At 38.0% G+C, this 26736-nt stretch overlaps 1 protein-coding gene across 3 annotated transcripts in view; it reads left to right on the top strand.

Moving 5' to 3' along the window:
• Nucleotides 1–26736, top strand: part of CACNA2D3 (calcium voltage-gated channel auxiliary subunit alpha2delta 3) — a 388352-nt gene that overhangs the window by 226301 nt on the left and 135315 nt on the right. For all 3 annotated transcript variants that reach the window (XR_010784371.1, XM_066557980.1, XM_066557979.1), the window contains exons 12-13: nt 21252–21330; nt 25612–25745. Coding sequence is in view for 2 of the 3 variants with exons in the window: in XM_066557980.1 (XP_066414077.1) it covers nt 21252–21330; nt 25612–25745 (213 nt within the window). In the remaining variant the exon portion in view is untranslated. The remainder of the gene's footprint in view (nt 1–21251; nt 21331–25611; nt 25746–26736) is intronic.

The following is a 26736-nucleotide window of genomic DNA, read 5'->3' as shown; positions in this document are numbered from 1 at the left end:
AATTGGCACATTTTTTGCATTTCTGTCTGTATAAGTTAATTTTATTTAACTTCTTGGTGCCCCAGTTGAATGGGCAACATCTGGGGTGTCTGACCAGTTGCAAATGAAATGTACACGCAGGCTGTGTCAGTGGAGCCAAGGTTTTGCATATGAGTTTTAATATACTATGGAAATGCATAAATAGTTGGCTGTAGAGTTTAGATTAGTGGCCCATTTGATTCTGAGATCTCTACAGCTAGCAGAGACAAAAATCACCATAAAAAATAACAAAAATAAACCTGACACTGAATGGATAAACCTGAACAAAATGTCTTTGATTGGAGCATTTGGGATTGCTGCCAGGCTGGACTTTGAGATGTTTATAATGGGTTATGTGTTGATTGAGGAGAGGAGCATGAAAGGTGCAGTTTTAGCACCCCCAACCTATGCCAAAGTATGCAAGAAGGTGGGGACTGCTGTTTGGACAGGGGACAGATCAATTAAATCTTTTAGGACAGGATGCTTTAAAATGCATGTTTGTAAGTTAAGACATAACCTAAACATTTTAGTCACAGGAGATTCCAAGTTTTATCCAGCTGGTGAGTTTTTGCTGGGGAATCAGTGTTGAAACAGACTCTCCTAGGTCTTCAGCAATTCATTTATTTTCGACCTTTAGGTTTTGAATTGGTGGAGCATTTAAAATTCTTTCCCCCCTGCTAATTAGTGACCGTAAGGAGAAGTGGTGATGCAGCTTTTCTTTCAGTTTCAGATCAGACACAGTTTAAGTTTGATTTATTTAAACACATTTTGAATCCTTTTAATGAAATAAATAAATCCTGACAAAATGTCATGGTTGAATTGTAATCCTAACTAGAAATACAGTTTTAACATAGTGATTCTCAAACTCCTAAACAAAATCAAAGGGTTTATTATTTAAAGAAAGAGACATAGGCAAAGGAAAAACAAAGCATAGATACAATATTTCCTCTAGCCCTTAGAGATAAACAATTCACCTGTTTCAGCAGTTTTATCAAACAGTGAAACCTGGACTGAAAATCAGCTGTTACCCATTTTGTTTGTAAAGTGGCTCTGGAGTTAATAAGTTAAAACATGTTAGTAAATTAAAGTTTTGATCAATGGCTATTTTTATATGGAAATAATCTGTGGTTTGCTAGGTGGAAGAAATGACATGGAATAGCAGTGGTGATTTTAATCCTGAAGAAATATAGTAAAATTTGACATGAAATATTTGGCATGAAATGTACATGTAAAAATTGCTTGCTTTGCTTTGTACTATCAGCACAATTGAAATCCTGGCTTTGGGTTAACTTTTGGAAACGAAATTTCTTTTTTTGAGACTTGCAATTTCGACTGTGGATTTTATTCCTAAGAGACCTTAGGACATTTGTGTAGTTTTCTATTGTGACAAATATTATTCTGTTGCGATTTCCCAGTTTGGAGGTTTGGTTTTTTGTGAAGTTTCACGTTGTGCCATCCAGGTCAGCACAGCAAGCAGTTAAGCAGATAAATAATTCTACTGAGTACTCAAGGGTGGAAGTGTCATGAGGGTCAATAGAGAGTTGAAAAAAAGGACTTTGAGTCCTTTTTTGAGCAAGGTGAGACAATAGAGCTTGTGCAAAAACAGATGAAGAAAATGTCTGTCCTGATAAATGTAAATCCAAGTACAGCAATTGAAATTTTTTGTTGGTAAAATTAGAGCTAATAATTTTAGAAGAATGGACTGGACAGAAACAAAGTTTTAAAGCAATGAGCAGGATGAGATTGAACAGTCTGCTTTGAGATCCTGGAAATAAACATGAGACTGAAGATTAGGTGAAAAGTCAATTGAATAAGGGATTTCTTTTTAAGACTTAGGAAGAAAATGCCAAATATTCATACAATCAGATGATAAGCTCAATTCTATTCTATTAGACAGCTTAAAGGCTAAAGTAGTTTTATAAAATTCAATGGAAATAAAATTTACCAGATAAATTATTATTGCTGAAAACATATTTCAGTAAAAAAGTAACATGAATCTATGACTGCTTGCTTAAAATAGCTGTCAAAACAATAGAACACGCAATAATTTGAATTTTTATAGCAAATTCACATAGAAGTTCACTGGTCAGTATGGAGTACCAGTATCTAGGCATAGGTCAGACTACAATTCAAACACTGAAGTACTTTTCTCTTTTGTTATTTTCATTTGCTTAAATCCTTTCAAGTGGGACTGTATTTTTTAATTGTTCAGTGAAGAATCTTCGCACCTTAATTTTAAAATAATGGTTATTTAAAAAACCCATTAGTTATTATTTTGGTTTTATTTAGCAGGCATGAAAGTGGATCAATGTTATTGAGAAGTAAGCTAGAAATAGCACCAACTACTTAAAATATATTTCTCTCTTGTAGTGTCATACTGGTTAATGTTCCTACCCACATGCTGCTCTGATAGTCACAAAAATTCCTGGTAGACACAAATACTGTTTTTTCATGCAATTTTTTTGTTTCTGTGATGTTCAGTAATAACTTGTAATCATATAAAAAGGCAGCCCTAAATAGGAAAATTTGTTCTTCATTTATGAGTCACTGTGAATAGAATATTAGAGCTGTGCAGACACTTTTTGTACATTACCAGCAGGTAAAAACCCCAGATTTTAGGCCTTTGAATCCCAGATCCCTGCATTATTCTTTATGGTCTGGGTGTCAGCTTTTTGAGTGGTGTAAAATTCAACCAGTATCACCTGAGGCAAAATGTCAGTGAATTCACCTATCCAATTATTGAGCCTTCTATAAATTTGTTATTACATTTTTATTATATAGGTAATAGTAAAATGCCTTGGGCATCCTTGCATAAAATAGCTAAACCAATATTAAGTTGCTAGCAGAACAGCAAACCCTTTTCCTGTCTCTGTGAGTTTGAGGGACTTGCTTTGCTTCAAGTCTCCATAATAAGATGGCTCTTCTATTTTGTTTTTATGAAGGTCATAGGTTCTGGACAATTTCAGGCAGATGGTGGAACAAGAGTTTCTAATGTAAAATGCTCTATTGCAAACCTCTTTTGAATTAAGGTCAGGGTAGCTTCAACACTTTTACAGGTGGAGTAATCCTGATGAGACTCTAAAATAGACATTGTTCACATTATTGGGATTGAAAGAATCAACCTTCATTTTGAAGTTGATGTAGAAATTATGTTCTGTATTGTCCTGTTGAACTGAGTCAAGATACTTTTTTGTGTGGAATTTGTTGCCATAACCTGATTTTGAGAAAATGAGTGATTGTAGAAAGGGTAACATCTGAAACAAATCCTTGCAGTTCCCTGGCTAGCTGCCCTTGCAGAAATCTCCTTTGCAGGGCTCAGCTCTGGTTCCAGGGCAGCAGGGGCAGCTCCTGTGTCACTGATGTGTGTGACAAACACAGGAATTCACTGCAGAGAAAGGGAACAGATCCTTTTCAGAGCATAAGCTGACTTCTTCCTTCAAGAGTACTGGCATCACATGAATTTTCTCCTGATTCAACATCAGCCAGCAAACTGTCAGCCCTGTCCTAATCTCCCTCTGACAGTGGCCCAGATAATCAATAGCCCTGGCTGGCTGAGGAGAGAGTTGAGACCACTGACTGAGACTAATGGCTCCATATGCACAATCACAACAAATAAAGGAAAGCACTTTAGTCTGTGTGCAGCTCTCCTGCAGTACTAACATTTTTGGGATGTTTAGAGGCCTCTTGTACATCTCTTGTCTAAGGAATGCATTGTATTTTGTTTTACACTTATATACTTAATTTCTAGTGATGCTCTCAGAAAAATATTACTTGAGGAAATTTGCTGTTATGGGAAATTACACAATTCTAGGAACATACCTCATCTTAGAAAACGTCTGACAGTGAACAACTACACTGAAAGATGATGTTAAGTTAGGAACAGGAACACTGTAGGAGAAGGCACTTGGCAGTAAAAACTCTTCAATAGCTGATTTTGGAAAGGGCATGCAGATTGGTGCATGGCTTGTATTTGCAGTAAGTGTTACCTGAATATGGTGGGTGCTTCATGTCCATCCTGAACTGCATCTTGGGGCCATTGGGTTGATCTGAAAGTGAAATCAAGAGTGTCAAAGTTGGCAGCTGTAAACTGAGGGATGACAGTGTCTGTGTGCTGTCTCAAATGAATGCACTGTTATTTGAAAGTTGTAATTATTCTTCTGAGAGATTCCTGTACTTGAGTGAGCTTTATACGTGTACTGGTTCAGTAAAACCCTGGGCCTCTATCTCATTCATTGGATTTATTGGCATGGTGGAGCTTAAAAATGTAATGAAAGATACGAAGTTTTACTGAAGTGGGTAATCTTCAAGTAAACTTTTGGGTTTTTTTAGTTTTAATAAATAAAAATTAGCTGTCCAGAAAAAAATCTGAGAAAACAAAATCTGATTTCAGTGACTGTAATGTCAACATAATTGTGTGCTTCACTTCAGCAGTATGGCTGACATCAGAGTAAATGTTACAAGGACAAAATAATCAAGATGTTTTCTATCCACAGCCTCATCTTCATTGCTCCCTCTTCCAGGGAGCATAAGGGTGATTTAAAAGCATATTTTGTATCTTTGTAGCCCAGAGAACACCACAGCCTAATTGTGGCAATATTGAGAAGTGTATATTAATAAGACTTTGGATGAATTTTTTTGGAATTTCACATGCAGGTATCCTTATCCTCATACCTTCCAAGGAGATTAAACTGATAAGATCAGAATTTGTGCTCTAAATTAAGTTGCCATGTTTGGCTTATTCAAGAATAGCTGTTGTTTTCAGTTCAGGTATCTTTATTTCAGATCAGTGTTTAAATATAGCAGTCCTTAAATGCTGTGCGTGCTGTGACAGGGAGCAGTGCAGACACCAAATGTTTTTCCTGTGGAGGGAGAGGCAGTGGCCAACCCAAAGGAATTGTGGAGTTGGACACAAGAGCAGGAAGGTGATGATGGACAGATTGGCAAGCAATTTTAGTGGAGCTGCATTTGTTTCCTCGCTCTGGCATCAGCCAGGGTTCCTGGAGTTTCATTGCCCCCAGCTGGCCATTCCTTCTCCTCTGGCACCCACCTGCATTTCTTGACTCTCCGGGCCAGGGTGAAGATCCATCCTGGGGTTCCCCCTCCCTCTGTGCCAGCTGTCCCTGCTGCAGGGCCCCTGGCACTGCTGGACCCTTAGGTTCAGCTGGGCAGAGATTTAATTCCATGTGTTCAATGTTGTCTGGCTTAATTAACCTATTTCTACCTTTGATTGAATAACCTCTTTTCCTCTTTTGACTGTCTCATTAAAAGGTTGAATTAAATCTGTCTTAATTTGTTGCACACTATTTTTCCCTTTCCTGAGGCACACTTTTTAGAGGAAGCTTGCATGTCCACATGTTCTGTTCTCTCTTCTGTCTTCTCATGTTTGCTTCTTGCTCTCATTTTATATGAAGTCATGTGAAGATTATATATATGATGTCATATATATATAATGTAAAGAATAAGGTATAATTTTAGGCTCATATCTTGACTTCGTAATCTTTTCTGTTACTGCATTTTGTTTGTGTCTCAGTTGGACACTGTGACCCCGTGTTACCTGACATTGCATTAATGATGTTTATTCTTTTCATCCTACTAAGAGCTCTCAATGTCTCTTTTGCAGTGCAGTGTGCAATTTTTACAACTCTGCCCTTTACAGTTTTCAGAAGTACTGTCTTCCTTCTGCAGTGAGCTATTTTATTCTTTAATCCTGTCTTTGTCTTATTTCCCAGCTTTCAGTCTTTCTCTTGTCTTGGCATTGAGGGCCTTACTCTGTTCTTTTGTCTTTACATCCCTGCTCCAAGAGTGTCTTACTTTTTCTGCAGCATTAAGCAACTGCATAAAAAATTACAGAATGATTAGAGGGATTTTAGATATTTTAAATGAGTCTATGATACAAATGTTCTAGAGTTTGGAATTGCTGATTTGATTTTAGAACTTGTAATGGGCATTGTGATGGAGGCAGTAAAATGTCAGAAAAATGTTTTTTTTCAAATGGATTCAGTTTTATTCTCCAGAAAAGACTGCTTGAAGGAAAAATAAATAAGTGATGTAGTATGTCAGGAAGATTTTTAAGAAATCAGTTGCTCAGTGTCAAAAATCTTCCTGTGAAATGAATTACTTTTATCTGTAAAATTTGGAGTTCCCTATTTTTCACCACTAACTTAATTGTCCTGTGTTTCCTAATGTCAAATGCAAGGTCAGTGTAAGTGTGCTGATGCTCAATGTCCTCATTTTGGTTCTCAGTTCTCCTTCCTCCCATGTTTCTCTGAAAGAAGGGAGAGGAAGCCCTTTGTTTAGGCTACATGTTTTGAGAATGAAGAGTGTTTATAGAGTATTCATCTGTTTTTTCTTCTCCATGATACATATGGTGACATCACTGCATACTTTTAGAAGGTTTGGACAATGCAAAACCAGCACTGAAAATGGAGAGAGGAAACAGAGCATGTTTTTGTAATTAACTGCAGGACTTAGAGCATAGCTTGTGAGTCATGTTAGAGAAAAAAGCTTACTTAGTTCTGAGCTCAGAGGATGGACCTCTCTAGGCTGTCTTTCATATTTGATGTCCACAGTAGTTCAAGTCTCCATTCTTTGTTCCCTCTAGTATCAGGTTTAAAAAAGCCAAAGTATTTCTTTACAAGCACCTCAACTGCTGCTGTTGATGTTTAGCAAGCAAATACTGGAACATGGATGAATTCAAACCGACAGGTGAAACCCCTCACTCTTTTGTTAACATTCTAAAAGGGTTAACCACAGTACCTGGAGTCACCCACAGGTAAAATCCTTAAATGAGTTGTTCAGGATGCAGTCAGAGAAGAATGATGACGCAAACCTGGTTTTTTTATTTTGTTACAATGTCTGTAGCCTTATGTAAAATGTGTTTTACTGTTGGATGACATTATCAGTTAAAGTGCTTCTAAAATTACCTATAATAGCTAATGGTAAGTAAAAACTCCCCAGTTCTTGTGTACGTGGAGGTTTCCTCCTTATCACAGACCTTTCTAACTGTCTCAGGCCCTGCTTTACACACCAAGTCCAGCTAAAGCTTTTTCCATTTCTCCTGTACACAGGTAGGGCTGAATAACCACTTGCTTTACCTTGCATTCACGTCAAGTACTTATTGCCATTTCTTTTAGGTGTATCCAGCAACTGTTGATATTTGCTTTTATTGCAGTAGTTTGCCATTTTTGACCCACAATGAATTTCTTTCAGAAATCTAGATCTATTTCTGGTGCTCCACTAAGTTCTTCCTCGTCTTTCATCCATGAATTACAACTTTCCCTCCCAAAGATGTACTTTTGACACAAATTTAATCCTGTTAATTTCAGACTGTTTCTGTTGCTCCCAAATATTTTGAATTCTCACAGAATCACTAGGTTGGAATAAATCTTCAAAATGATGGAGTCCAGCTGATGCCCCAACAACTCAACTAAACTGTGGCACTCAGTGCCACATCCAGTCTTCTTTTAAACACTTCCAGGGATGGGGATTCCACCACCTCCCCAGGCAGACCATTCCAGTACTTTATCACTCTTTCTGTAAAAAGCTTTTTCCTAATATCCAACCTATATTTCCCTTGGCACAGCTTAACACTGTGTCCTCTGGTTCTGTCAGTGCTGCCTGGAGAAAGAGACCAACCCCACCTGACTACAGCCACCTTTCAGGGAGCTGTAGAGAGTGATAAGGTCACCCCTGAGTCTCCTTTTCTCCAGGCTGAGCACCCCCAGCTCCCTCAGTGGTTGCTCACAGGGTTTGTGTTCCCAGCCCCTCTCCAGCCTCGTTGCCCCCTCTGGATGCACTCGAGCATCTCAAGGTCCTTCCCAAACTGAGGGGCCAGAGCTGGACACAGCACTCAAGGTGTGGCCTCAGTGCTGAGTACAGGGAAAGAATGACCTCCCTGCTCCTGCTGGCCACACCATTCCTGCTCCAGGCCAGGAGCCATCGGCCTTCTAATTCTATATTCCAAGAGGCATTGAATGACCTCCAGCTTCATTTGAACAATTTTTTTTGACAAATTTTTAAGGATTCTTTTCATCTACATCCTCAATCAAATAATTAATTGCACTTGATACTGGCTAGATCTCTCCCCACTTTTCCAAATTTTCTTCCTAACATGGCAATAATAAATCCACTTGGAGAGGACATCTGTCTGAGAAGTGCATTCACCTTATGTTCATTTCATTAGGCTTGGAATCCTTAGAGGGAAACAGCATCACTGAGTATGTAATATGCTGTGCCTTATTTTTGTCAGGCCCAGTTGGAAGCTCTCATGGATGGTACGTTGCCCATGAGTCCAGGATTGGTGAGGATGGCCATACTTCTAAAAATATTTAGAGAATTTAATCAGGATATCTTTCTCCTCCTCTTTTTACCTGTGTAGTACAAAAGACACTCGTTATGAAAGGAAATAAGATTGTGCTTAACCAATCACTCTTAGATTCATGTTGACTGTTTCTTTCCACGTTATTGTGTTGTATATGATGGTGAATTAATTGTTTAATCACTTTTGCTACAGTCTTTTTGGGTAGTAAAATCTAGGAAGTGAGTCTACAAATTTTTTCCTTGGTTTTGAAAATATTTAAAAATTAGTTTCCCTTTTCTTGTCCTTGGCATGTCCTTTGCTACTCAGAGATCTTTAAAAAGATTCACTAATATTTTAAAGAATATTTGATTACCTTCTTCAACAATACATGGGAAATTTTATCAGGCTTCATTGATTGAAACACATATTACTTATCTACCATTTTTTCCAAATATGACCTCAGCTCCTAATCCCATAGTTAAAAATGCTTGTGTCATAGTAACTACTCAAATTAAACTGTCTGGTGAAGGCTGAAAGATATGAACCTTTGACTAATTGAACTTTCTCTGCAGTTGGGTTCCGTACAATTCTTGTTAGGATTTGCTTGCCCACATATGTTGCTCTAACTTGGGCCTCACATGCACTTGCTGAACAAAGCAAATGTTTTTGACTGTAAAAGTTTGAATTTAGATTATGGTCCTAGATCCAAGGTGTCCTCTGGCCAAGTATTCCTGATTAGTAAAGAGAAACTTTGCGTTGGCCCCTATTATTCCAAGGTATGTATTCAACTGGCACAGTGCTGTTCAGGTCAGCTGGGTTATAACATTTAAATATGTGGCCTTTGAATCACAGCATCCTAGAGTATTTTAGAATACAGCTAACTTTTACAGAACAGATATCTTACACCATTTAGTGGTTTAAAGATGACACCTGGTATTCTCAGTTTCATGTGGAAGTGAGTTGGCAGCCTGTTAGGGTCTAGGTTAAGGCAAAAAAAATTGTAGCAGACTCTTTTTGATTCCACAAGTTTGTGTGAATTCTCTGCAAGTATCATTTTCTATTCTGCTACCTCAAAGATCATGCTTATTGTCACGCTGCACATGTTTGGAGAGCAGGAAATGGAGTTAAACTTGGTGTATTTTTCTCAAATAGGGTTGTTTTGAAAAATCAGCTGTCCTTTCTGTCATGTGAATTCTGCTCTTTAATATGATTCCTCTGAATTTACCCATTTTTTCACAAGAATATCAGAATTTTTCCAAGATTAGACAAATTGGAAGAAATAAATCATAAGGTCAAAAGACCATGCACTTACCTTTAGCCTGTAAATGATGCTGCAGATTTTGGTGACCTGGTTAAATTCAGGGGTTAAACAAAGTGCTGTACACTGTTTCTGTCTTTAGACATTTGTTCTGTATCCATGGACTTATTTTAATGTAAATAGTCACCTCGACAGCTGTGTCCCCTTAAGCACATTTTATTTAGCAGCTGGATTATACACGTCACTTGGCAGCCATGGATTTTCAATTTTTCCCCGTGCCAAGGGGGCAGCTGGAATAATTTGAGTGCTCATTAATTTGGGAGAAATATGAGCTGCAAGTCAGACAACATGAGTCTTCTGTATGGTGTTGTACAAGGATAAGCGGATCAGGGTAGAAGCAATTTGCCCTGTCCCAAGGGGGTCTTCGTTTTTTAATAAGCTGGTTATGAAAATTCTATTTCTTTGCAGTTTAAAGAGTCTAATTAGAGCCTGTAATTTCTCTCGTATAGCTGGAGTGGATGAAGGTTAACATTAGGCCTCCAGAGTCTTTTCACATTCATTTACAGACTTAAATCAGGTAATAGTTTGTAGCTAATTAGAATGGTGTATTAAATATTTAGTTTGACTTCACTGAACTGTGAGAACACATGGATGCTGTAGGGCTACAAAAACTATGAAGAAGTACATTTAATTTTTGATCAAAGATAAAGGCATAGCAATTTTAATACTGACTGGTATGGTGTGACAGTCTGAGCAGCAATTGCCTTCAGTTGGTTAAAATGTCAAGATAAAGGAATTTCATGTCTATTTTATGTTCCTGCTGTAGCACTTTGAAGGTTCAAACAATTAATGGGTGTATATATATAGTGTCTGAAGGATTAAATATTTTTCAGCATAGCAGACAGTTTTTGTGTAAAATCTCATTCATTTTTCTATCCACTAACTCAACATTTTCAGAAAGATTTTCTTAAAGAGGTTGTAGTGTTTCTACTCACAGGAAATCCAACAATAAGCACACTTTCCTACCAGAGTTTGCCAAGCAGTGGGTCTGCTGTTCCATCAGAGCAACATCTGTGTTTACAGCTTCTTCTGCTTTGGCTGATTTTGTATTTCAATGAACAAGTAAAGTAATCCTAAATTTCTATGCACAAACTTTTTTCCTGTTCTTGTAAGTGTCTAGTTGTATTCTCAGGCACAAGGTGTGATTCCAGGGGCTGCCCTGCGCAGGTCCAGGACTTGGGCTCTGATAATCCTTGTGGATCCCTTCCAACTCATTCTATGATTCTGTTTCATCTACAATTCACAAAATTCTTTGAGTTCTCTGAATAGACCTCATACACTTTTTTGGGCTATGTTATGAAAATCTTCCTGTTGAAGTTGAATTCTTAGAAGCTGAACCTTTTGCTGCTGAAGTCAGTATAAAACCTGTCATCAAATTCAGCTGTTCAGAACCAAACACAGGCTTACAAAGTGGAGATCAGTACCACATTGACTTTTACCTAAAATGATCGGTTCAAAGCACAGGCCAGGGGGATTTATGTCTCCTTGTAGAGAAGGAAAGCTTGCTCAATTCAAGCCTGCATGAAAAGAGACAGATATCCTGAGCCATGAACCTCGCTTCAAAACAATTCTGCAAAACTTCTGCAAATGGATCATATTTTATTAAACTGGACATTTTAGTAATGCCTCCTGGTTAGAGCAGGAGTGGCTATGGATTTATTTTAATGATTTTTTTTTTTGTGTGAAATTTATTCTAAAAAGCAATTTTTTGGAATAAATATAGAGCATCCAACTATTGCTACACACCTGCATGATAAAAAATGACATTGCACAGATGTAGCTGTGATGTGCCAGAGAGCCCAGAAGCACCTTGCAACTTTTATAATTATCCTTCTACAGTCTGATGCCTGCCAAACAAAAATTACATTCTGTTCACTTTTATCTGGTGACATTTTCCATGCCTTTTTACCACTTTGCTGGACCTATACTTATTTCCAGTGGGAGTTGTGTGTGCTAATTCCCTTGACAGTGACTACTTGGGTACTCTTGGCTGTTTGCTTGTGTGCTAATGTCATTTTAATTCAGACTTGATCCTCAAATGTGCATCTTCCCAATGCTTCCCACAGTTTCAGTGAGCTGATTTCTTTTGCAATAAGCTGAGTGCAACTCCCCCTTGTCTTGTCTCATGGGTCTCTTATCTCCTCAGTGACTGGTCTCGCTAGCAGTGAAATCCCTGGTTCATTTGTGAACAAAGCTGTGCGTCTAAAACTGGACTACCAAAAGTGATGAAATACTTCAAACTGAAAATGGAAGAATCTTGATGAAGTGGGGACCAAATAATTGAGACAAAATAAAGAAGAAATATACTGTATATTTGAAAAAAAAGGAAGACAAAACGTGTCTGTAACCTCAAAACAGTCAAACCTTTCTGACTGTCAGCTTGTTGAGGCCTCAGCTTCTTGGCTCACGAGCTGTAGCTTTAATCTCAAGTTTCCTCTCCAGCATTTTTTGGATGCTAGAAACTCCATTACAGATTGGTAGAAAATCAGTGATAAAACTTCTAAATATCACCTTATTTTCTTACACTGCTTTCCCAGTTGCCAATTTTTATAAAATGGTTTATGACTGCAATAATCCCCTCAACATCAGCTGTTATGGGAGATAATAGCCGGTTGTCAGAGCATTAACCACCCTTGACTTCACTTTGGGCCATTATGTAACAAAAGAATGAACTGGTGGTAAAGTTGCCAGGTGTATTAAATTATATGATGAATTATAGAGACTCTGTAGTGGGGATTAGTGTCCAAAAGAGACTAGTGGAGATTGCCAAAGCCATTATCTGATAGGAGTGCAGGCTGGACAAAATCCCAGGGGTGAAAGGGCAGTGCTTTATCCATTATGTCATCCTCTAATCTGTGTCTGCACCATGCACAGTGAAGTACACTGTAAATGAGTTACCATTGTTCTGTGTTACATCCTGGAACTGTGTAATAGCAGAAGTGGAGACGTTGGCAGTATTTGGTTACTTAGAATTTTGTCTGATTTTCATCTTTTCTCATGCATTCCTGCAAAAAAATTAGTTGATATACAAGGAAGTTGAGTAGAGAAGTAGCAGGAATTGTGTGAGCCTGCTTTTTCCACAGGAGCTTCAGTTCGGTCCAAGAAAGCTGATTATGTCATGGCTTCTGCTCTAATCCCTTCCCCTTCTCTCCATCCAGACAAATTAATTTGTTTAGGCTGCTATTTTGCATTTAAGGAAGAAAATGTATGTTCTACATTTCAGCAAATCCTCCAGGATTTTGAAGAATGTCAATATTAGGTATAGTTGAATTATGTTTGGGTAGTTCATTTAGGCTTGACTTGTTAACTTGTTTTGTAATGACTGACCTGGAATTTTGCAAATCAAGAATGGAATTGAAAATTTCCTTTGCTTTTCAGATGATAGCATAGAATTTGTTCCTAGCTCCAATAAATCTATTTAATTTTACTTTGAAATAGTAACGTTGTTATGATAGAAAACTGATGTCAGGCAACATTTGAAAGTTTAAAAAAAGTGAGTTAAAGTTTTCCTCTCCCTCCTATACCCCATGTAATTGAAGTCATTGTACCATGGTTGGATGTACCAGTGGAATGATATAAAAAGCAGAATAAATAATTTTTTTTAACTCAGGAAAATAATTCTAAAATAGTTATTCAGTAATAACTTGTAGTACTTACACAATATTTGAAGGGCTGTTTAAAGATTTTATTCACACTCTTCATAGAGCTGAAATATTTATAACACAACCCCATGGGGCTCAAAGTAATTTGTTACAGTTATAGCTCATGCTGAAAATAGAAGTTACATTAAAGGCAACAAAGTGGTTTGGGGTAATCTCTGATTTTTGAATTTTTTTTTTTTTGAAGAGTAGTCTTTGGCATGTCATTTCTTAGACATGGTCTTAGCCAAAGAATTTAATATTATCAAAAATCTGTGAGAATTGTACTCGCTGAATTGACTTGTTAACTGCTAAGAGGAATTTAGTACATTCAAGCTACCATCGTTGTACCACACTTGGTACATTATTGGCTGCCTCTTTGCCATCATTGACATGTGCTGCACACTAAGCAGAAAGAGAGCTAGAAAGGATTGGATGCTTATTAGACCTATTTTGTCAAAGGTTTTTGTTTTGCTTTTAAATACCATCTCCTAAATGGTTATTTAATACCATTTAACCTATTTGCTCTGCCACATATTTGCATATTATTTATTGCTAAGCTCCTGCTGTGCTGTTTGTACCCCCTGTGAAGGAACTGATCTTATTCAGTGCAGTGTGACCAATAATCAAGGATGTGTAAAATGGCTAAAACCTGTGTCCCATGTAAAAATCTTGTCTTGTTTATGTTTTTTTGAGGTTTTTTTTTCACAGCTATGTCAATCATCAAACTCTTTTAGGAAAACAATAAGCCCTGTGCTAATAAGCCTTGAGCTGGTCACTTTCTCATCACCTCCTCTGTCCTTGCACAGTGTAAAACAGCATCATGCCATCTCTCCCTGCTAGCAGTATTTCTTATGTATTGGGTGATTGTATTGGGAAATTATTCTTTGTAAATCCTCAGTTTCATTACAATTTTCTGTAAATCAGTAAAGTATGTCAGCACATGTTCAGGGCTAGAAGAAATATCCTCACTTGATGTCTCATGTAAAGCATGTGGCTTGTTGAGTTTTCCAAAACTAACTCCCAGCAGCCCTAGGCCCAGAGAGCAGATCCAGAAATGCTCCTCACAGGTGAGTGTGACGCAGTGCTGCTGTCCCCTGACCCAAAGGGATTGACTGCAGCACCTTTTTCCTTTCCTCCTGCATGAATTTCTGAGCTAGGTCTATGTAGTAAATCCCACAGACCTGGCTAAGGCCCCACGGAGAAAGGACAATAGGAACTGCTGAGACAGCAACATAAGTTCCTGTCTCCCTGACCCCTGCCCAAAGCTTATCTCTGTAACCCTATAGGCTATGTTACTTAACCCTTACTATTGGTCAAGTCTGGATTCCCCTTAACCCTATAAAAGGGGCCTACTTTAGCCCATTTGAGAGAAGAAGAGCTGTGGCTGGGACCCTGCACAGACTCCCCCAGTAAACGTGGCTGTGGAACGCCAGGACCTCTCCTTCTCCTCTCTGGCGTCTGCTGCGGCCTCGAGCCGAGGGCACCCTACCTTAGCAAGCAAGGGCTGAGATGCTAAGAGAGCTTGCAATCACTCCAGAGCTGATGATCACCCAGCTTGCTGAGGGGGTCAGCCCGTGGCGATCGGCCTCGCGCTAGCCCGGCGTTGGGCACCCTGTCCCCCCGAGGACCGGGCTCCCGGGCTATCCTGCACTGCTTGATAATAAGGCCAGAACAGAGGCTTTGTTACAGGTCTATGCTAAGAGCTGTTCAGGATGTGCATGTTTGGGCCGGCAGGGCTCAGCTTCTTGATGTTCTTGCAGTCTTTGCTTACAATATCTTGTTTTACAGTGACGCAGACGGTTCAATTATTTGGGGTTTGTTTCTGCTAACTGCCCCATCAGTTTTTAGGGTACAATGTATGGAGTTTTAATATCACTCTAATACAAAACATTATTATAAAATTGTCTGAGTACAGTGTGCAATTGCAGGAAGGAAAAAACATGAGGAAATGTATAAATGTAAACTTTCCCAGAAGAGGTATTTTGAATATAGCAGGAGGAAAATTAACAATGAAGAACCTTTTACTAAGTAACTTAACATTTCAGGATTCAATTTCATGAGGTAATGTCTTCAATTTCATGGCTTCCTTGCTCTGAGTGCGCTGCAAGTTGAGGCTTTCAGCACCTCACAGGGCAAAGGTCTCCAATAGGACAGGAGATATTGAGGTAGTGCTGTCTTACATTGCATCACAGGGCTTTGCACCCCTCCTCCATAGCATTTGGTGTGCTCATTTAGATCATTCATGGAATTTGCTGTTAACTTCTCAATGCAAATAGTTGCTTGTTTTTGGTTTTCCTACTACTTCATAATAAAAAATGAACTGAAGTTTAAAAAAGCTATGAAAATATTTAGACATAAATTGAATGTTCAAGAGTCACTTGATACTTCTATTTCTCTTTTCCCATCCCTGTTCATGGCCCTGTATGTTATTTTTGCAACCAACAGATGCACTGAATATACTTGGAATTTGTGTTTATTTTTTTGATTCATTGTGTGTGTATCAGTTAAATTTAGCACCTATAATACATCTCACGTTTTACAAGTTCAACATTTTTCCCTTTTCAGATTTGGAAAGGTTTCTTGGGCAAAGACCTGGGGCCTGTTCAGATTTTTTTGTTGTGGATCTTACTGATTATGATAAGTGAATCCAGTATGTCTCTCAAAATCCTTTATGGCTGCATCCAGTCTGTTCCTCACAGGAAAATTTGGGACTGTGCTATCTGCTTGATGCAGGAACCAACAGAATCCCCCTTTTCCCTCTGGTGTCTTCTGAGGTGAGGTGTACAAAAGGATTCTGCAGAGAGAGGAGTAGGAGGATGAGATTATGTGAAGAAGAATGGTATTGAAGACTAATCTGGAAGCGTTGGCAAGCCCAGTGTAATGTTGGGTGGGAAGCATGAGGTGCCTCTGAAAAGCTGTCTTGAGAGCCCTCACCTTGAGAGCCCTGTAACAGTTACATCAATTCTTTTTTGTGAGGCTGCTTAGGAGTTCAGACAATCACTTGGTCTCACACTGGTCATTGTTCCCAGTCAGTCCATTTGCTCCTCTATGCAGAGCATAGCTGAGGTGTTCCTGGACCACCACAGATTATCACTATGGGAACTTGAATTTTGTCCCTATATCCCACTTAAACTCCATAGCTCTTGCCACAGGCTTATTTTTATTTCTTGCTGAGCCAGAAAGGAAAGACTGTTTTGCTAAAGGTGTCCATGAAATAGTTTGCAGCTGCAAAGGTCTTCACTGTCAGCTTCAAGCAGAAGTCCCATTTCCCCTCCCACACGGTATTTAAAGTTTCTGGCAATACTGTTTTAGCAGCTGTTTGGCACAAAGATATGAATTCACAGTTTCATTGTGTAGAATCTTGCAGATTGACTTGTCTTGCTTAACAGAGATGGGAGAAGGTCCCTATTCTCTTTCCTACACTGCAGGTTTAATGAAGTTTCAGAGGTGAGGACACTTCAGGGACTGCAGATTAGCCCACACATAATGGATGGAAGTGTTCAGTGGATATTTCAGATGGAGTGCTTAGCACTGAAATAGCTGTCATTGAAGTCATCATTCTTAGCTTTCCTCACTAATGGTTGAGTGTATGCATCTCTGAGATTTTAGATAAACTTTCTATCGGGAGTTTAAAGGTTCAAACTTCAGAATATTCCCCGGATGTAAAAGCAAGAAATTTGCTAACAATACTCTCTTACTCTTCAAAATTTGAGGAGCTGCAATAAAGAAATAGAGAGCAACCTCTTATGTTGTCCAAACCATGATCTGTGCCTAGGTAAGGCAACAAGAAAGAAAAACCAGAGGGTAAACAAGATAAAAATATCAATAATGTATGCAGTTATGTATCTGCTTTTGATTCAAGTGTTTTACTCAGTGCAAGATTTATGTTCAGTTTTGTCTGAACTTCTGAGCTTGGAGGTTTGATGCTTTAATATTGGTTAATTCTGCTGTGTAGATGGAAGTAGTTGCCAACTCAGCTTGTGACAACTGCTGGCATGTTGTGCTTCTCACTGGTTTAGTATGGACTACTGGTGTGGACCAGAGTGCACAGAAGGTGACCATCAGAAAATGCACGGTGGAAATTAGTTGGTTGCATAATATGAATTTGATTCCACAGTTTGGAACCATTTGAGCTTTTGCAGCAATCTTTCAGTGAGAAGAGGAACTGAATGGAGTCTGTTTCCAGTCAGTGATCCTTCCAGGTCAGGAATAAGACTTAATAAGAAGGTAACATGTGGGAGGTTTCCACAGCTGCTGTTCTAAATATAATTAAAATATATCAATCTCAAATGGTGTTCTTTGCCATTCAACACTTGCTTCAGAAAAATATGAAGTGAGAAAGTCACAAGCTCCAATAAAGTTTCTAGTTCCATTGTCCTTTCAGTTTCTTTCAGCTCTCACTCCATATTCTGTGAACATTGGCTTAAAAACAGCAGTCTGCAGCACCTACTGTGCAGAAACAGCAAGTGCAATTGAAAAGGTTAAAGGTTAAAGTTTTTGCTCTTGGAGTAAGCTTTGGTTTGTGTTCAGTGAATCTGACATCTACAATTTTCAGTTTTGTAGATAGGATATAGAAATTCAAGACTAGTGCATCTGCCTGAGAATATTTTTTTTCCCCAAGCCTCATAGCTCATGATAAGCCTTAATATAGTTGATATAATACTTTGCAGGTCAGGCACAGCAAATATTTGTATTTGAGTATCTCTTTCAAGTATCTTGTAAAGCTTTCAAAGTTATCCAGGACTGAAGGGCACTCTTTCCATAATGTTTTCTGCCAGAGAGGCACCTACACCCTCCGAGGCTGATTCCCTCTCTGATGGAAGTGGTCTCCTGATTCAGTCACAGCACTTGATATTCAAAGGTGTTTTTCTCATTTGTGTTATTCTCAGTTAGCCAGAGCATATGTAGACTATGTAAATGTTGTTACTGGATCTTCTGGGATGTGCCCATAACAACTTTGAATTTACTCAGTCTCCCTTGACTGAACATGCTCTCCATATGGATTCAAAGGAAGTTTTAGTGTCCTAACATTCTGCTGTACCATGAGATACCAACATACACAGCTGTATCAGTGTGTGTCTGCATAGTGCATTATCTATTAAAGCTGATTTTCTCCAAGGTCCAATAAAAACAACAGAATGAGACAGACTCATACTTCCTAATCTATTATTAATTACAGAGATTTTAATCATATGCCTCAGTATACATATTTATATTTACTATATGTATTTACTATAATTGCTATACATATTTATCATCAGACTACACAATATTAGTGCTATATGTGGGTTGTTTGAGTAAAATAAGCATTTCCTGCAATCATTTTGCAGAGCAAGACTGATTTGACACTTTCCATTCAGTTATCTCACATGTACAAGAAGAAAATTCATTGGTCACTATTAACAGCTTTACCTACCAACATATATCTTACCTGGGATCTGAAAATATGGATGGATATTAAATCTGGTCCTTAATGTCTAATCAATGAACAATGATAATTTCAGTGGTTATTAGAATGCTGTGTGTCCTGTTTTGCACCATAGATAGCCCATCACTGCACAGGTCTCATCCATGGATGACAGTTCAAGTAGTTTGAACTTATCTTGCCAAATAAATGTAGTATTTCTGTAACACTGACTTTGTTATATTTTTATGTATCTGCAGTAAAAAAAATAATCTGTAGCCACAGTAACTTTTTTCCTGTCTATTGGTGTTATACATCCAGAATTATCATGTAGAGTACCTATCCAGATGACAAAAACCAGTATAAAGGGTATGTAGAACCCAGCTTGTTTTGAAAAATGGGATTTAGAATGCAGAATTATTTATGCAAGTTTCCAGTTCTAATAATTTGTTACCATGGTCTGATTCACAAGGTGGTGTTGGGTCATAGGTTGGACTCAATGATCTCAAAGGTCTTTTCCAAGCTAGTTAATTCTGTGATTCCTGGATACTTGTGCAGTGTATAGTTAATGCTTTTCACTGCAAGCTCACAGTGAATTAAGTTTATGGAGGTGGGTTCAATGACCTGAGCAAATAAAATTTTAGAAGTAGAGGAACAATTAGAATTGTTTTCCCTCAGAACTGATCTTGAGGATTTTTCTCTCTATTCTGAATGAAGTGTTAAACAGTATTTGCAATACCTATTAATGTGTCTTTAAGGTCAATGTAGAGGAAAACTTTAAATTATCAGTGGCTTTAATTTTAACTGAAATAACTTCCTGTGATCCTGTCATGGCTATTTTGTTACAATACTACCATGAATCATAATCATTCTATTAATTCATGAACAATATAGAAAAGGTATTTTAAAATTATAGTGTGACTTGTATTTCACTGTATAAAAGGCTTTTTTCTTCATGCTGTCCATGGTAAACATCACTTGTATAACATGTACCATGGAAAGTGTGTAGAGGAAAGTACACAATACCTTGGGACAGGGAAGGAAACAGCACTTCATAAATCTGGATTACTCACTTTCTAGCTCTCTGTTTCATAGATTCCTTTATTTTTTCAAGTAATTACAATTAGCAGATTTTTATCATGCTTAAAATATTTTCTAGCAAAACTAAGTAAACTAGATATAGAAAATATAGTCAGCAAAAAATCATTGAGCTCTTTGCAACAGTACCCTAGAGACAGCCCATTCCTCATGGTGATCTGTGTTAACAGTTTGTTGAAATTTTATTTTTTGTAGGTTATTTTGCTGCCTGTGCCTGTTATCATGCTTACTGCTCATCTGTTTAGATAAGGCTGGTCTCCTTTTATTAGCAACACAGTCTAGTTTGATTCTCTATAGATTAAAGCAGATCATTAAGTATAAATCTCTCAGAGTATTCGGTCTCATCATAGGCTATTTTCAAGCATCATTTGCAGGAAGATAAAACATGACAGTGATTTATGCTGTATTTTGAGACTATAAATCTCACAGTGCACTTTCATGTGTCTTTGCAGAACAAAGAATTTCTTTATTAATGCTTTCATAGTAATCAACAAAGCATAAAAGCACCATTCTTTTGTTTAATGTTGTGTTCTTTAGAGTCTTAGAGTTGGATTATGCAGACTGTTGGGCTCAAACTTGCAACACTACACCATCAGTGTGTAGACTTTTTAAACCATATAAATCACAATTCAGTTCTGTGCATATTTTATGTTTGAGAGACTGGGGGGAGTTTTGTGATTGGAATCTGGTCTCTAGGCATGATGATAACACAAAGCACTGTGTATGCCTAGAAACAGGATGTGGCCATTAAGAAAGTGGATAAAAGGCCAGTGAGAAAATGGGGTGTCCCAGCTGATAGTAAAGAGGGAGACTTTCAGAGTATTTTATAACTACTTCTGTGGGGAAAAAAAACCTATGGGAACTTAGGACAAACCAACTTTATACTACAAATATTATAATTTGTGAATGAGGAATTATTTGCTAACAGGGAAAAATATAAGTTTTTTTTAAATTTCAAAATGAATGAAATGATGTTAAAGTGCTACCACCGAGTACGTGTTTCTGTGTTGACAATGATATTGTGTCATATGAACCTTGAAAACTGAGGGGAATTATCTTGCCTGGTGTTACAGATTCTTTATCTACAGAAGTATTTGCTACTTAAATGCCTCTTTCCCTACATAATAAAAATTTTCTGAATTTATAAGTGCAAAACAGATTTGTCTGAAACATTCCATTTTTTACTCCAATGGTTTTAGTTCATTCTTAATTACACATTAAGCATAACTGTAGTTAAAGGTCAGATATTAAACACATTCAAAAAGATCAACCATTCTATTACATAGAACAAAACCCACATTTTGTCAGGAAGAAATTACTGGCAGAAATATTTTTTAAGCTACTGTAATGCTTAACCAGTAATGCTTTCTTAGGAAGGGTTTGTCCTGTGAATTGCACATCTGTATCTGAAGTTCCACTGGATATGTTTTAAATGCAGTATTAATTGATTTATCTTTTGCATTTTACTTTCAGGTCCGTATTTTTACCTATCTGATTGGAAGAGAAGCTGCATTTGCTGATAACCTGAAGTGGATGGCCTGTGCCAACAAAGGTTGGTTCTGTGAAATCCTTGTTTTCAGAACCCCTGAGCTGAGCCCTCCTGTACATCTGACCCTTCTACAGATATGGTGTCCCTGGCAACTAATCACAGAGGATGGCTTGTTTTCTTTTACCCAGAAAATGAAAACACTTAATTGTCTTGTAACATACAATTTAAAGAGCAAAACCCCCCAATTTGAAATTTTCTTCCTTAAAATAGGTATGAAGCTTTTGAACTATGTGGTCTTAAATTTTTGTTCAGAGAACAAACTAATTTCAAAGCATTTGTTGTCTTCTATCTGTTATTACTCAGAGTGAGTTTGGTTTCTAAGAACCTTGGGTACAATCCTGCTGAGTTAGGCATGGTATGTAAAACACCAGACATCATATCCCTTGAGAAACTGACGATGTAATTGAAAAAAACTGGTTTGTATCCTTTAAGGAAAAGAGCATTAAAAAATTCAAAATGCTGAGATGCCGCAGTAAAAGGATTAACTAGTATAAATAGGCATGATTCAGGAAAAAAACAGCCCCAAACCCCAATTAATCTTCAGGTTTTCCTTTTTCTTTCCTCCTGGGGAAAAAAGTTCTTTTTTTCCATTGTGCCACATTACATTATGATGAATTGCATCAGGTGCTATCCATTTAGTCATTATTTCTTTAACTACTGTTGTGTCCAGCTGATGGAAATTACTCAGTTTGAAGTCTTGTCTTAATCAGCTAATATTACACCATAATTTAGTTTAAATAATAGTATAAGAATCCTTTGAAGCATCTTTTTTGAAGACAATTTAATCAACAAAATCTTTTAACTTTTTAGCCCAGCTCTGCAAATTCATAAAGATCTAAGTACAGCAACTCAGAAATTAGGACCAGGCAATGGAGGCAGCCTTAGGAGATCATCTGGTCCACGTCTTCCTTATTCCCACAGGGGAAAAGTGGTCACCTTTGTCATTCTTCAGGACCACTTTGTTCTTTTCAGAGCCATGTTGCTTTGAGTCAGAGTCTTACTCATATGAATCAACTAAACAGCTTAATGACTGTTACGCCTATAAATTTATTTCCCTCTCAGTTTAATAGTTACAATACCTGCTCTCTGATAGCTTATAATGTAAAAAATCTTCTACCTCTAATCATTAATTAAATATTTTTTTTTCTGGCTTTGAAAATCACAATTGGAAACAGCATGTCATGGTCGGACAGTTCAGGTTTAGATTTTTCCTTGCAGTTTTCACTTACAGCTTGTCCGTTTTATTTCAGTGAAATGAGGGATTACAGCACAACAGATGAAGACTGTATTAAAGCTGGTCTAAAGACTGGCTGAATAGCAGGACTGCAGTTTACTCCTTGTGTGGGTGGGCCAAAATTTGTTGTTGTCACTGAGGGTGAATGACCCTAAAATCAATTTTCCTTGCAGTGATTTTCCCCTTGGAAGCACAGCATAGATGAAGGCTGTTTGCAGGGTTTCCAGCTGACTGGACTGTGCTCAGCAGCCCTTTCCCTCAAAATGGGTCACAGGGGAAATTCACACCACCTTGCAAAACTTCTTCAGCTTCTACATTCTGATTGTGAAACCTTGAAAAACCCCAAGCATGTTTTTCTGTTACATTTTTCTGTTTAAGTAGGGCGTATCTAGAGGGAGCTTGCTTAATGAAGCAAAACACCAAACCATTTTAAATACATTAAAACATTCAAGATCCCCAAAATCCCTCCAGAGCGGTTTGTGGAATTTGCAGTGATTTACTCTTCTGTATCATAAGCAAGTGCATATTAAGGAAAACAGGATTTACTAAGGCTCTGAAGTGAACAAAGGTGGAAATTTCCTAGTGCTGAGTGTGCATGTGCCAGATGTTAGCAGTAACATCTAGAACTTAGAAATGGCAGGCACTGCCTTTCCCTCAGCATCACTTCCAGCAGAAAGCTGTAGAGATAAAGCTGAGACTTAATGCATTACTTGCTTACCAAACAGCTGGGATTCATTTTTTTTTTCCCAGTAAAATTCACTATTGCAGTAGCAATTTGACAGCCTCTGTTTTACTTATTTGGTTTTTTAAACATTTTGTCCCGGGTCATCACTGTCCTTGGCATATTATAAAGTGGACAAAGGGTTGGATTCATCTGTGCCAAGGAGCAGAGGCTGAGAGAGCAACAGAGAGAAAAATGCTTCGCGTGTCTGATGGTGGCTCCAGCTCAGGCAGAGGACAGATGAGCCCCGAGGCAGGTTGTGCCCCAGCTGGAGCAGTTTATAGAGCATTGTGTCAGCAGAGGAGAGCTCTGTGCAGGAAGCCCCCCTGACATCCATTCCCATTATCAGCATGGCCCCAGCCCCTCGTGCACGGGGGCTCTGGGGTGGCAGGCAGCCAGTCACTGAGCTTGTTCACCTGCTCCAGGGCTCCTGGGGGGAAAGGGGGAACATCCATGGGACCTTTACAGCTGCATGAAACAATGAATTCACTCCTTAGTCCTCACCCAGAGGATTTTAAAATTCTGCTATTGTATTAGTTGTAAGAGCATTGCATCTCTTTTGCACAGTGCCCGGGAAACAAACTGCACTCCATGTAAAAATCAGCTGGAGGCATTTTGAAAAGTTATCAGTCTAATGGTGGACATTTTAGAGAAAAACAAGCCAAACATGCAGGGACTGTGTAATGGGGAAAGGCAGCCCACATGCAGAGCTTAAGTGTCTGTCTTTTACCACATTATTATACATCTCTCATGCTTGTCATTACCAAATCTTACCCATTTCCTTCACGAGTTTTTTCCTGCTGAGGAGTTAAAAAAGGTAGTGCTGACTGTGAGGGGGCTCTGAGGTGGCATAATTCACACACCAGGGAACTGAGGAGCAGGTGTTGGAATGCAAAAACTGGAGCATGGGCTTGCTGCTCTTGCTGACATGGCCTCAGCAGCTGTGCACAAGGAGCTCAGAGCAACTCTTTATCTTGACTATGTATTGACATTTCCACCAAGTTAAAAGGACCAAATAAATAAAATTCCTTAAACAGAATATTGAATATTTTAACAGTATGAATAGTATATATGAGTAAGAATGCCATACTAGGAATATTTGAGATCATACTATAATCAAATTAGTTTAAAAAACCACAAATAATGCATCCCTTCTCCTTTTTATTATCAAGTTGAAGATATCTATTAGGATGCTGCCACGACATGTTTTATTTTATAGATCTCTATTAAAAAGTCTGTTTTTTCACTGTGCCTTAATTCACAGACCGATAAAATTAATTCAGAAACATCCATTTTGTAGCATTTGAATTATGGGCTGGTGTATTGATTCAGAAAGTTCTAGATTCAGACAGACCATCTTAATTGTCTTGCCAAAATTGCCCCATCTAGAAAAACACAGCTCAGAAGTTCTTTGCAGCTGCCATGTTTTCTGCTGAGCTTAATAAAGCTTAATATTGCAGCTCCACAGAAGCTGTGATCTTGTCAAATGATTAAAATTGTCGTGAGGCCTCTTTCATGTTGGTCTTTTCTCATTAACAGAAAGTAAATGAAGGCCAGCGATGCATTTAAATAAGGCCTGATGAAATTTTAGCCTTGCAATTTGTCAGTCCTTCATCACTATTGCATGATGTGGGCTCCAGATGCCAAGGTTGTGATGTGTAAGGATACTTGACATCTACTCACTGAAAAGGGAGTGGTGACAGCTCAGATAGCTGAGGCCTCTGCTGTTCTCAGTGCTGTCAGGTTGGAAGAGATGTTTTAAAGCATTCACAAGGCTGGGATCACCTAAGCACACCATTTTAGTTGTAGCCTACGTTTTCTGTGACCTGCCATATTTGTAAATTACATATTGCTTTTTTAATTTCAGTCGCACTGTGTAGGCATGAATGCTTCAGAGCCCATGCAATGACCATTCTCTTTCTGTAGTTCTGCTCCAAAATATGTCTTGAAACAGGAAGAAGTGGGTGAGATATGGTTGGGCAAGGATAATACTGCTTCTAAATTTTAAAGCAGACAGCAATAAACAAAAAAGCCCAAACTATTAAACAAAAAATGTGGTCTTGAAATAAAAGTTTAGTACAGACAGTGCAGTGGTTCATAGCAGTGTTGGAAACCCTGGCCTTGAAGGCTGGCCAAAGGTTTCACAGGCATCTGTTTTCACCAATTATTACTGTTTGAGGCTGCTTCTGATGAAACATTCCTCTTTTGTATCTTCTCTTTGGAAAGAGGCAAAAAACCATGACAGACATAAACCACATCATGCTTCTTCTTGAAAACCTCTTTTACTTGTTCTCTCTGGTTTGTCACCTGGAATTGTGTGTTTTGACAGGGTTTTTTACTCAGATCTCTACCCTGGCTGACGTGCAGGAGAACGTTATGGAATATCTCCATGTCCTCAGCCGCCCAAAGGTCATTGACCAGGAGCACGATGTCGTGTGGACTGAAGCATACATTGACAGCACTGTAAGTCTGCATGATAAACCAAAAATATCGTGCTAGAAACAATCATTATGAATCTGCTTTCTGTTGCTGCAATGTGCAGTGTAAGAATTGGGACTTGATATCTTTATGCTACAAGCAAATAATTCAATATTACTGAGCTTTAGCAGATATTTATACGTTGTAATTACACAGAAAATACTGAAAAAAGTATAAATTACAGAATAATTTTGAAGTTTATGGTTTCCAAACCTAAATTTCTTTTATTAATCAAAAATGGGCATTGAACAGATATTGATTATGTTGAGTAAACATTTTTTCTATATGTTTTAGAACATGTCAATGAGTATGTGGGTATAAAGACACAGCCTGATGAGAATCAATAGTTTTAGTGTAGAAAGGCAAGTCAACATCCAACTGTGATATCTTGGGGAAGAATATTGAGAAGATTCTGCCTTTTGAAGTATATTGAATGGGTAATATGTTAAAATAATTGCAATAATTATCCAATTTTAACTTGACACCCCTGTGAAATATTAGAGTTAAGACACAACTTTTATTACGCAGTGACTGAGCTCTTGTGGTACTTCTGTAGCATGTGTGGTAATTCATCAGATTTGCAGGTAATTGTTGTTAATTTTTGTGGATTGGTCTGAAATAAGTTTTATCTATTTTCTTTTTCTTAGTATATTTCCTTTGTTCCAATTAAAATATTTTGGTTAGTGTATTATCCATAGAATGAAAGTCTGTACAAATGTCTGTCATTTAGTACAGGAGATGACAAATATTCAATATAATGGATAGAAGATCACAAATTACTCATGACACAGATGTTTTTTTCTTCCTATATTAATTTTTTACTTGGTGGGTAAGGTGGGAGAATCTCACCAGCTTCACTCTGATATTTGGTGGGTTTTGTTTGAGTCTGTGCTGCTTCTAGATGGTTCAGTCTTACATCTATATAAAAACCACCCTGGGAAGAGAGCTTTTATTTCATTTTCACAATTGTTTAGGC

The sequence above is a fragment of the Molothrus aeneus genome, chromosome 12, assembly GCF_037042795.1.
Source record: "Molothrus aeneus isolate 106 chromosome 12, BPBGC_Maene_1.0, whole genome shotgun sequence".
Lineage (NCBI taxonomy): Eukaryota > Metazoa > Chordata > Aves > Passeriformes > Icteridae > Molothrus > Molothrus aeneus.
Note: the sequence above shows the minus strand (reverse complement) of the source record. Positions and strands in the feature narration are given on the sequence as shown.